The sequence below is a fragment of the Oreochromis aureus genome, linkage group 3 (genome assembly GCF_013358895.1).
Source record: "Oreochromis aureus strain Israel breed Guangdong linkage group 3, ZZ_aureus, whole genome shotgun sequence".
Taxonomy (NCBI): domain Eukaryota; kingdom Metazoa; phylum Chordata; class Actinopteri; order Cichliformes; family Cichlidae; genus Oreochromis; species Oreochromis aureus.
This window is the reverse complement of record NC_052944.1, coordinates 322,825-335,273: the sequence shown is the minus strand read 5'-3', so window position 1 is coordinate 335,273 and position 12,449 is coordinate 322,825. Positions and strand designations below refer to the sequence as shown.

General features: G+C 42.3%; 1 protein-coding gene across 5 annotated transcripts in view; it reads right to left on the bottom strand.

The window, feature by feature from the left end:
• The window catches only part of LOC116328975 (calcium/calmodulin-dependent protein kinase type II delta 1 chain), a 103,632-nt gene that overhangs the window by 38,503 nt on the left and 52,680 nt on the right, over positions 1 to 12,449 (bottom strand). For all 5 annotated transcript variants that reach the window (XM_031750871.2, XM_039608770.1, XM_031750872.2 and 2 more), the window contains exons 3-5: positions 11,506 to 11,565; positions 5,095 to 5,149; positions 1,681 to 1,746 (exon numbers count right to left, since the gene is read on the bottom strand). In XM_031750871.2, the coding sequence (XP_031606731.2) occupies positions 1,681 to 1,746; positions 5,095 to 5,149; positions 11,506 to 11,565 (181 nt within the window). The remainder of the gene's footprint in view (positions 1 to 1,680; positions 1,747 to 5,094; positions 5,150 to 11,505; positions 11,566 to 12,449) is intronic.

Genomic DNA, 12,449 nt, shown 5'->3' with positions numbered 1-12,449 from the left:
TACAGAACGAAGTCTTTATGTATACTTTTGGCTCTGTGAGGATTAGAAAATCCAAAATAAGTTCAAACATGTGCATCCAATTCTTGCTGTATAAAGTCAGTGACAGAGCCACTCAGAGCTGTCAGCATTAGGCTAAGATGCAGGATTCCAGGTACAGCTGTTTGACACAGGTGTTTGTTGCTGTCCAGGCTCAAGGAAACTACCTTATGTACGGAGCCATTTCTATCTCTGTGCCTTTTGAGAACCAGCCTGCATTGTGCAGGTTTCACAATCAAAATGTGGATAATACAGTGCTGTGCAAACGTTTCAGGCAGGTAAGGAAAAATGCTCTAAACAAAGAAAGCTTTCAGAAATATAAATGACTGTTTAACGAGCCCAAACACAGAGCCAGTCATGAAGAGCTATCTTCAGCGTAAAGAAGAACAAGAAGTACTGGATGGTCCGGCCCCCACAGAGCCCTGATCTCAACATCATCGAGGGGGTTGGGATTACAGACAGAAGGATGTGAGGAAGCCGACATCCACAGAACATCTGTGCTTAGTTCTCCCAGATGTTTGGAACAACCTAAAAGCCAGAGTTCCTTCAAAAACTGTGTGGAAGTGGACCTAGAAGAAGGCGAAGGGCGGTGCCACCAAACACTGATGTGATTTAGATTTCACTGCTTTTTGTTGACTGATGAGAATAAATGATTAACACTTCTGAAAGCATTCTTTGTGTGCAGCACTTTTCCTCCCCGCCTAAACCTTTTGCACGGTGCTGTGTTTGGAATATTCAGTAATTATTTTGCACAGATACCAGCAGCAGTCTTTTCGAGGTTAAACCAAAGCATTTGTAGAGTAGACGTGAGCTGGGCTGAGGTAAGATCACAGACAGAACATCAAGCATTAGACTGTAAAATCCTGTCAGCCTCAAGCTTCCACAAACAAGTGCTGAAGCTGACTGGAAATCACATAGAGCCATTTCCACCCGTGCACACAGCCTGTGCTGGTAGTTGTATTCTTTGACAGCCTCTGTGAGGTGTTTGCCTCTGCTTCCAGTCTCTGTGCTAAACTAGATGAACCACTCCCACTCCTTTTATAATGACATGAAATCAATGCAACGCACATATGAAAGACAACTGTTGAACTGTTCCTTCAGGTTATTAAGAGAAAAAACCAAGGACACATGTTTGCTTCATGTAAAACACTTTCACGTGTCAACTTTAAAAACATTTCTTCAAAAACAAAATCCACCACAAAACAGAATCCAGAGCATAGAAACTGTCCCATAACTCCTGAAGGAAGGAATAAAAATCTCCAATGGAAACTTTAAAATGTTAGACAAAAGTTAGTCTGGATTATTTGCTTTATGGGTGATTTTTAATAAACAGAACAGAAGCTGAAACTGAGAAAGGAGCCTCCTCATAAAGAAGAAACAGAAAAGGTACAGAGAGAGAGATGTGGGGCACAAAAGGCATACATGCATACGTAAGGCAGAGAAACAGGCTCTGCTGGACTCACTGCATGATAAGTTCTGCAAACATCCACTGTGATCAGCTGTCAATTTAGTGTATCTGCTATAGTTTACTGTAGGTGCATGAATATGCCTTTACTGCCCAGGGAGAGTCACATGGCATTTCTACAGTAATGCAGTAATAAAAAAGCACATGCATACATTATATGAGCCAAAGCTCACACTGACCTGGCATCAGCTTCACTGTAGTACTCCCTGGCAACAATGTCCTCGAACAGCTCACCACCAGTGACTCTGGGAAGGAGATGCAGCAAACACAGTGAAACAAAAACCAACTGATTTCACTGAGAACGACTTTATTCACAGTTTGAATGTGTTGCCTTTCAGCGCTGTGGCTCAAGCAGTAGCAGGAACACCTCTCTCCTTTTGACAGTGAACAGCTTACTGGTACGTCCCATTTGCACTGGTATGTTGAAATTACTGTGATTACTTTAAAGTGGCAACAGCTATGTGTTTGCAGTGTCTCACACATTAGAGCAGAAACTCCATCTCTCTGTAGGGCTGGGAACACAGAAGAACACGAGGCCCAGCAAATCCTAGGAAAACCCTGATTTCAGCAGATACATCCAGGCGCTGCACCAATATTATTGTTTCAGCTGGAGGGGAAATTCCTTCCAGCTGAAAAAATTTCCATGACTCAAGTCCAGATAGATTTTCCAAGTAACACAGATCAAATCAAGTGGCACTAACAACTGAGCACTACAAATCATGTTGCAATTGAGTCTTTGGAGATGTTCATCATAGACGGATGTTAAACCAAGTACATTAGCTAAATGCTCTTTTACAACTTTTGTTAATGTGATATATAACATAAGATGTTTTCAGTCTATATTTATTCAGAAATACAGAAAACCATGAAACTGCCACAGTCTTTCAAGCAGCACTGCAGACTGACAGGAGTACAGAGGGATTAACTTGGTGTTTCCACCTGGAAGCATCTGAACAGGGCAAAGGGGGAAAGTCCAGACTGATGTGCCTCATCAGCTCATGACCACGGGTAAAATTACTTTAATTGCCCTTTAAAGTGGAGAAAGACGTTCTTCCTAAAGCTTGATGCATATTCCAAAACATATTTTCTTCTGCAGGGGTTTCCATATTAAAGTTTCATACAGCAGCGTCGACGCATATTGAGGTGTAAAAAGGTCTGCAGGGTTACGATGGTGCTGCTGCAAGCACTGACAGAGTGCATTATGCCCTTCTCTGGCCCAGCGTTTAACATTCAATTAAAGTTCTGGTTTAACCCACTGGGAGTGTTCTCATGTCCTGTCATCCATACTGGCAATGATTCAATTAAGGGAAGAGAGGAGATGCTTGTAGCCAGGAAGGAGACACACCTCTGATCTTATTTTTTTATTGCTCGTCGAGTTTAAAATACATTTGACGCCATTTCCTTTCTGGCTGCCAGATATGACTGCAAACAACAGCTGATGATACACAGGAGAGGAGGAGAAGGCCAGTTACTGAGAAGGGTGTTAGTATCCTTCCTTTCTCACAAACCTGACTCCTACGCAAAGTTTACAGCAAAAGAGGCAGCTGAATTTAACAAGAGAGGCTGTTTACAACTGTCTCATGGGATGTTCCTTGTATTCATTCAGTTAAAGGGATGCACTCCCACAATCCAAACTCTGGGACTCGAAAGCTAAATTATAAAAAACAAACAAAAAAACAAAGCCCCCAACAAAAATTACAAAAACCCCAAAACCTCTAAGGTGCTTGGAAAGAAAGCTCCTTAGACATCTTAAGTCGTGGAACTGAAAAAGCCTCTTGGATGAGAGGTGAAAACATCTTACAAAAGAGGCCAGTCGCTTTCTTTCCAAGCTCTTTGGACCATCATGACCTGGATGAACGAGAACCCTTTCCTTACTTTTTCTCATATGGGCCTCAACTCCAAATTAAACTTTCTAAAACAGGCCCCCTGTCAGCTTCCTGCTGTTGTCCAGTTACAAATTGGAGTTTGTCTACTTTACTGGTAACGTCTGGATTGTTCAGTTTAATTCAATTTTATTTATACAGCACCAAATCACAACAACAGTCACCTCAAGGTGCTTTATACTGTAAGGTAGACCCTACAATAATACATACAGAGAAAAACCCAACAACCATATGACCCCCTATGAGCAAGCACTTTGGCGACAGTGGGAAGGAAAAACTCCCTTTTAACAGGAAGAAACCTCCGGCAGAACCAGGCTCAGGGAGGGGCGGGGCCATCTGCTGCGACCGGTTGGGGTGAGATAATTAAAGACTGTTGCAGAATTAAAACTGACAGTCTGCACATTGATTGTTTCATTTGAACTCTTGGTGCCTTACAGAGTCCAAACTGTGAAAATGGCATCACCATCCACAAATGCAGAACAGCCTGCATGCTGCCAAACAGTTTGTTCCTTGGGAAGCTTATTTCACCAAGACGATGCCAGATCACATCACAACATCACAACAGCATTGCCACAAACTGCCGAGCAGCTGAAATCACATATACAGCCAGAACGGGAAAACATCTGGCTTTAAAAACTACACCTACAGATCTCTTCAATTTCTGTTAAAACTGGAGGTGCAGTGCAGTCGTTAGCATGACTCTGGTACCAAGTTCAAAAGCAAAATCATAAATGCTGGCAGACGCCAGTGGCACCCCTCAGCCTCCCAGTACACGCACCTCTGGAACGGATTTGAAAGGTGACAGCTTTGTAGGGTTCTCACATTCACAAGACTTTCAGAAACCTTGACCCTCACCAAGATTTGAACTTTTTAGGGAGATGTGTCTATGGTATCAACCTGAAAATCCCACGTTACCTCCTTCTGGAGTTCTCATGACACCCAGCTATGTGAACACAATAACTCCAGGACGAGGCCACATAGGATATTCAAACTGACACCATAGCTGCATCTACAGTAAGGATTTTGTAGACTGATACTGAATTACAGGTGCAATCTCTCCTTTTCCTTCCCAGTGATCGAGCAAAGTAACAGCCATGTTTATATCTTTATAAATTATACGTTTTTTAAAGAGATTGTCACAAATTGGAAGCAATACCACCCATATCGCTCATATGTCACAAACTGAATATGAGCTGTCAGCATAAGAAAGAAAAAACCTACTTTAGCCTTAACCCATCCATCCTACTCAGGCGGGACACTCAGGGAAAACTGGAATTCTTACATGATTATCACTTTGTAAAAAAGCTCAAAGACATTCAGCAGATGGCTTTTGAACAGATATTTTCAACCTTCCATCTGTGTGAGCCAACGGTACATCTCAGCGTGTTTATATGATCCTATACAGCAAGATTCATTTTCATTGGTCCCAGCGTGTGCAGGAATGATGCAGGAGTGTGTATAAGATGTGTGTCAACAGGGTGTGTAGTGCCTGAGCACTCAGCGTTGCTACGACAGATGGAGTAAAGCAGAGGCAACATGCCGCATTTATACTCCCAAGATGCCTCTGCGACGGTGCATCGGACCGACAGCTGTGAGGTTTCTACCTGTCTTCTGTGAGATGTGGGTGTGTTCTGCACAGCTGCTGTTTCGTGTTGCATTCGTCTGAAAGGTGCATTGATGGAATGTGTAAAAATCAAATCCAGCACTTACAAGTCAAAGACCAGATAGTGGAATCCTTCCTCTGATATGCTGTCATGGAGCCGCACTGTGGGAGAGGGAGGGGACAGAAAAAAAGAAAGTTTTTCATTGTTGTCCCGTGCACCATGTGACCACCGCAGCAGCTGATGAGTAATCGCAGACTGAACCGTTCTCTTCTTCCTGTGTGAGGCGAGCTCTGGATGCTGCTGCTGATTCAGGGGGAAGCATTGGCCCTCATTTCACACGTGGTGGGTGAATTTTAGCGTAAGGTTACAATAAATGATCAAAAACAGCACAAATATGAAACAGAGTCATCACAGTCATCAACCACACTCAAACAGGCAGGCTTGGCTGTTACTGTAGGAGTTTCATGAAATGCGGTTGGTTAAGTGATGGCACGGTCTGATGCTATTAGGAAGGCTTTTTCAGAAGATGCGAAATAGCTGCAGCTGCAGCTGCAGACCGACATGACAATCTGTATGCAACGGTGCCACACACTGTGCTCATGTGTTCATGCTGCTGCTTGCACACAGACTAACGTTAGCTCATTAATACAGTGACACTGTCACTTATGTTTGGTAGTGAGTTTAACAGCTTTTATTGATTTTGGTGCTAAAGCTCAACATTCATAGCTCAGGTGCCAAACGGTGTCCTGAAACCTGCACATGTGTCTCTGCTGCAACACACCTGAATACATTTAATGGGTCATTAGCAACAATGTACAGAACCTGACTGCATGCTGAGAAGGCAGTTCAGCCATTTGACTCATGTTACAGCAGCTCATGAGTGAATGAACAAGGTGCAATAAAAGTACATTTTTCCAAACACATTGATTCAAATTTCCCTGAGCGGGGTTAGGGGCTGCCAGCTCAGCATGCAGTCACGGCCTACAGAGTCTGACACCCCAGCTCTAATGTCTCTGTGCCCAGAGCATCTGACAGTTTAACTAGTTATTCAGAGCACAGATGTAACAAACATCTTCTTTCAGCTGCTCCCTTTAAGTCACCAGAGTGGATCATCTGGCTCCATCTCAGCCAATCCTAGCCAACGCTGGTCACACCAGCTCTCTGCGTGTCCTTCTTCACTACATTTCATGAATTTTCTCTGTAGTCTTCTGCTTTTGCTCCTACCTGGCAGCTCCACATTCAGCCTCCTTTGCCCAGGATATCTATGATCCCTCCTTTGCACATGTCTTAAAATCACTCAAGCCGAGATTTCCTCTAATATATTTCTAATAATGCCCCTTTTGGTCACACCCAATCAAATTCTTAGAATCTTCACTTCTGCCATCTCCAGCTCCGTCCCCGGTCACTACCAACGAAATTATACAACAACTCCTTACAGTCACAGAGAAACACCGTTTTGTTAAATGAATAGTGTTTGTGCAGCTACCAAAGAACATGCATCTACAGTGCAACACATCCTTACTGTTTGCTTTAGGCCACAATGACAGCAGCCAAGTAGCCATACGACTTTCAGATGTTTCACTGACTGATAGCCGTCTGAAAAACTGCATGCTATGTTTTTTGCATACCCCATGTTTCCCCATCTTTTAGTAGTATTTATTTATTGAGACTCAAACCCTCCTTCAGATCTGCTGGCACATATGTAGAGATCTGCAGCACCAATTTAAACACACTGCTTGCAAGTCTGGGATCATCTGGCAGAGTTAATTTTACCTGTGGACATTTAGAAAAGTTGGAAACTGAACCAAAACAGACTTTACAAGTAACTGCAGACGATTTAGGTTTATTCATTATAATGAAAATGTACCAAGAACTCTTCAAGTCTGATTCTGTCTTTTAAAAATGTCATTTATGTTTGGCTTGAAATCAGCTTAGCAAACAACAGATCACATGCTTGTTTCATGAATATATTTGGCTCCACATGGAAGAGACACATTTACTGTGAGAAATAATGGACTTCTATAAAAGACTCATTCTAACATCAGCACTCAAAAAAGGTCAGACAGTCTAACACACAAGCTGATGGATGAAAAGACTAAAGGGAAAAAGGGAACGCTCTCCCTGTGGGGATCTTTGGCATTTCCATCAGCTCGTCTCATGACTGACATCAGAGAGATCCATCACTACAATGACCTTACAGTGGAGAGGGCTTCCCCGGAGCTGGATGCTGCTGGAATGATACGTGCTAAGTGTATGGTTACATGTTCAAACTTGAACTTAATCAGCTGCCATTTATCTGCTAAAGATCAGCAGTTCTGACAATCGTACTTGAGCCCACTTTGATGTGTCGCCTGTGAGGGGTCTGACAAAATGCTTTGGCCATTAGGTAATCTGTAATTCCCACATAGTATGCTGATCAGTGTAATGTTCAATGATAAAACTGTAATAGAGACGAGCAAACATATTGGCAGGCCTGAGAGGAAAAACCCTTTGTTATGAAAATGATTTTAATCTTTTATACATGATTGCATTTGAGCTTATTAAAGAGCTGTGGCTCCTGGTCAAGGGAGGGTCAGAAACTCTTGGCAGGCGTTATGATCAGCCAATACAAGGAGAGAGAAGAACAGGAGCTCTGAAAGGAATTGCAACACACCTGCTTACATGACATACGCCTGGAGTTATTTTTATCTTTTGTTACTTATATCCTTTAGAGCTAAGATTTAAGTTTATCATTTATCACTTATATCATTTTAAGTAAGTTTGAAGGCTCATTTAGGTTCATTTTAAGTAAGTTTCCTTCATGGTTTGAGTAGCATCATTTGAGTGTGACATTTAGTCTAGAGGTCACACATAGTTCAGCTGTACGAGCGCAGGCCTTATGTCTGGCGAGGGCGAGAGGTGTGAGGTGAGCCAGAATGAAGGAGAGGTCATGACACATGCACAAGCATACACCGCAGACACCCACACGCTCACACATACGCGTACACACCATAGTAGATTCACCTTAGTAGGTAAGAAGTTGAGATGTGTTTTTGCTGCAACTGCAAATTGTGCCGGCGTACTGTCAGGCGGTTACAGGAAGTGCACCAGATGTTCTGGGAGATGAGAATGCGTTCACGGTGCGACACCGGGATGGAGATGAGACGTAATGTTCTTAAAACTATGTTAAAAGTTAACAGGAACATTTTGTGGTTTGGGCTGACGTATGTTGTATTGGGTCTACTTTGCAAAAAGAGGGGGGGCTTTGTTGTCTTAAGCATATAAAACCTTTGTCTGATTGTTGTAAGTTTTAGTTCGATCGCTGACTTTGCCCAGCGTCGGACTCCACGCGTGTGTAATCAATAAATCTTCGCTTTGATCATACCTTCTGGACCAGAGTTGTCATTTTGCTTGTGAGCCCTCCGTACTCCTTTTCTCCAATTTTTGAACCTTAACACCTGGAAGAACGCCCACACGTTCACGCTCAGGTGAGAAAACCGCACAATGAAACTGCTCCAACATCAACACCTTTAGGCTTGACTGGACCTATCTGCACCTATCTGCATGAACAAGCTAAATGCCTTCAACTTAACCATGAATCAACAGCTACACCGCTGAACTGGGATACAAGTACTAGGAGTTCATTCCCATTTGGATAAAGAAGGGAAATATGATGCTTTTGGAACGGCCTTCCAATGAGAGTGTCCACACTTGAGCCTGTATGTACAATCACATGTAGATGAAAGAAAGTTTCAAATAAATTCAAACCTTTGCACCAGATTCTAAGATGGATTATTGTACATACTGTCGCCAACCTGCAAATTTAACTAACTTCAAGCTGATGTTCTGCAAAACTCAAGTTGCAGAGATGCAGCGAGATGTTGAGATGAACAGTAAAAAGAAATAAATATTGCAGCGACGTTCATGATGAGGATATGTAAACTTCTGTCCTTGGCCATGAAGCGTGCAAACTTTCCCTGGACATGAAAACGTTGAAATCATAACGATACTTGAGGAGATTATCGTTGCTTAGCTGCTAGCTGCATTTACCATTTCACTTGCAAAATGGACAAAGGTGGGCTATATATGGAAATTCTGTCTTTGTCCAAAACCAACAGACCAACTTTCAAAAGTAGTCGGGAATTTCAACTCGAAATCTCCTAACGGTATTCCCAAAAGCTGTTCACCTGGAAAACACTACGTCCAGACGGACAGGATGAACCTTTTGGGATTTGGATGACTGAGCATGCATCAAGACATCCTGATGATATTGTAAACTGTGTTCAAGGGGAGAACAGAAAGCCTGCAGGTGTATGAACAGGCCTTAAAACACAGACAGTTGCTGAGCAACAAGACAGTGAGCTTATTATGCAAAACCCACATTTTCATTGTTTTTACATGGAATTCTACACAGGGAATCAAACCCTGCTTCTTAGGGTTTTCCCATAAAGAACAAACGTGTGTCTGACTCATCCATTTTTTTTCCATTTGCTCCATTTAGGCGTTGCCACAGCAGATGACTGGCCTTCATCTCACCTCACGACCTTCCTCCCTCCTCTTCATCCACAAATCTTCCTCTGTCGTCTGTTTTCCTTCTGTCTGGCAGTCCCATATTCAACATCCTTTCTCCAATATATCCTTAATCTTTTAGCTCTACATACCCAGACCATCTCAGCCTTGTCGTTTTAACTTTCCTTCCAAACAGAAATGTTTGAATGATTAGTTTAGGAGAAAAAAGTAAGAATATCTGTGTTTGTTTGGTTGGTTATTTCTTTGTTGTAACAACACTTCTTCACAGCAGATTGGTAAACTGCTGGAAAACCTGTTTACTTCTGTTATTCTGTTGATTTGATTCAGAGCTGAGTATGTAGGCTGCACCCATGCTGCACCCATGCTGCACCCATGCCAAACAGCTTGTTCCCCTTTGGACTTGTTTTGACCCCAGAAATGGCATGGACCCTGTGTGATCTGCACAGGGCCGATGCCACCTCGAAACTTTAAGGACAATCGAACCAAGTTGCAGAGAGAGATCTACTTATGTATTGTGATTAGTCCTTTACTCATATATAGAGATGAGATTCTGCACCCAGCGGCAATGCCGATCTCCACAGTCCAAAATCTTAGATGTAATTTTAAAACTGGAGAAGCAAACCTGTAGCTGACAGATATTCCAAACAAGCAGTTACAGTAACATTTTCTTGCGGGACCAGCTGCTTCTTCTACCTCTGAATGATCTCAGCTCGACCCCAAACACTCTCCACAGGAGCTCCAGAGGACAAAGCCAAAGCTAGCATGGTGCATGGCTAATTTGGCTAACAACACCGTTAGCTTTGACCGCATTCCCAGAGGTCATGAACTGTATAATATTCCAGACTAACCTGGAACCAGAAAAGGAAGCGTGGCTGGATGTTACTGTGCTCTTGAGTCGTTGTTTGAGCTACAGCAACAGTAAAGATAAAAAAAACAAATATGGATATATTATAAATCTAAAAAAATAACTCCTCATACATAAATTAATGAGTGAATATTTACTCTTTTTATTCATCTGTAAATGTGTTTACATATATTTAGTGTCCAGCCACACAACTCAGAAATCATATAAATCACTGAGACCTAAGATTTGAGGTCATTTTATTCACACAACCCTTCAGAATACATCAGATACAGTAGACTGTATTTTAGTAGCAGCTTCAAATGTCTCTGTAACTTCAAACAGCCACAGCCAACACGTCTCTGTGTGACACTAAACTATGACCGCTTTAAAGCATAAGCAACCGAGTAACCTCTGCTCAGAATGAAATCAGCACGTTTGCTCAAGTAAAGCTTTGTTTCGTTCTGTGAGCAGGGACGGAAACACAAATCACTTTCAGACTAAACCCTCCAATTTCATGTGTTGCTTAGTCAGTTTCAGACAACCTTACAATAGCCCAGCAAACCAAATAACCCCCTATCATCCACTCATTTGTCACTTCCCCCATCCCTTTCTTTTTTCACTAGAAGGAAGAAGTGAAAGAACCAAGGGACTGAAAAACAAATGACAGTTTTCACTGTGGCAAAGTCATTACTGAGGTGATAATTGCAGTTCTTTGTGGCTCCAGAGGGGAAAAAAGGGATCCTTGTGCATGTGTATGTGCTGCAATAAGGGACGGGTGGATGAGTGGATGGAGTCTCTGTAGTGGGTAGCTTGGGGAATAAGGCAGTGGGGATATACATGTGCTCTTGTACTCACTCTGAGGATTCAACAGAGCAAAGGAAGCCAGTGAAGCTGTGGCAGCCATGGAAGCTTTGCTAAGATTAAGACACAGCTCTTGTGATTTAATTGAAGGAAATGAAGTTATTTAAGGAAAGCTGCTGTTATACATCATCAGGCCTGCTTGCTCCATGGGCTAATATCCTCTGAGATCTCCTATGATAGCGTGACGTCGCATGTAGCCTTTTAAATGCTAACTTCTCATGTTCGTTGTTGATATAAATAAATAAATAAAACTGTCACAGTGTGACTTTGTAATATCCTCAATGAAACAGGAGCTCTAGTTACCGATGTTGGAATGCTTCAGCAGGCGGCAGATCCTGGCCTCGCGCTCCAACTTTTGGTGATCTGAAAAAACAAAGAGAGACAATATTTGTGTGAGCCAACCTTGTTCAAACCAGCGTGTGGAGTTTACATGAACAGCACCTCCCCTCCTGGGAGGGGTGCTACAGCGAGACGAGTAAATGTGAGCACAGCTCTGGCACATCTGACACCTCAAACACAAGCATGATGGCAGCAAAGTGTGAGGTAAGCCAAGCTTTGCTCTACTGAAGAGACAATATTCCATTCTTGCCCTTTCATGGCACTAAAGGGGCAGACGTGCATCATGTGACAGAAACAGCTGTAAAAGACAGAAGTTTATTACAGCAAATTAACAGATGTTCTAGTTTCAGGACCAGACAACTAAACAACCATATTCATTTCCACATGCTCCTTTTAATCTGTTCTAATCTTTATTCCAGTCTTTTTCTTGAAGGTTGTCAATCACAGCCATAATATTAGGCATAGAAGGTTCTTGTTAACCGCAGTGGGAGACTGCGGCACCCACGGTGTGGGACGGAGAGATTTCGCAGGTCTTTCCTCCCCACTGCTGTCAGACTCCACAACAAAGACTTCAACTGATCAAACACACACATCCACAAATGTGCAATAACACTAATGTGCAATAATCTTTCTGGCATCGCTGTATTTTTACTCAGTTGTATATAGCATTTGTATTCTATTTTTATCTTATTGTATATTTTATTCTATTTTATTCTACTGTATAAAGTATTTTATTTTATTCTATTCTGTACAGTTGTGTACTGTATTTATTCTTATTTTATTTTATTCTAATTTTTGCTTCATAACTTTTGCACTGTCCACTTCCTGCTGTGACAAAACAAATTTCCCACGTGTGGGACTAATAAAGGTTATCTTATCTTATCTTATCTTAACCTGGGAGTGTGCCG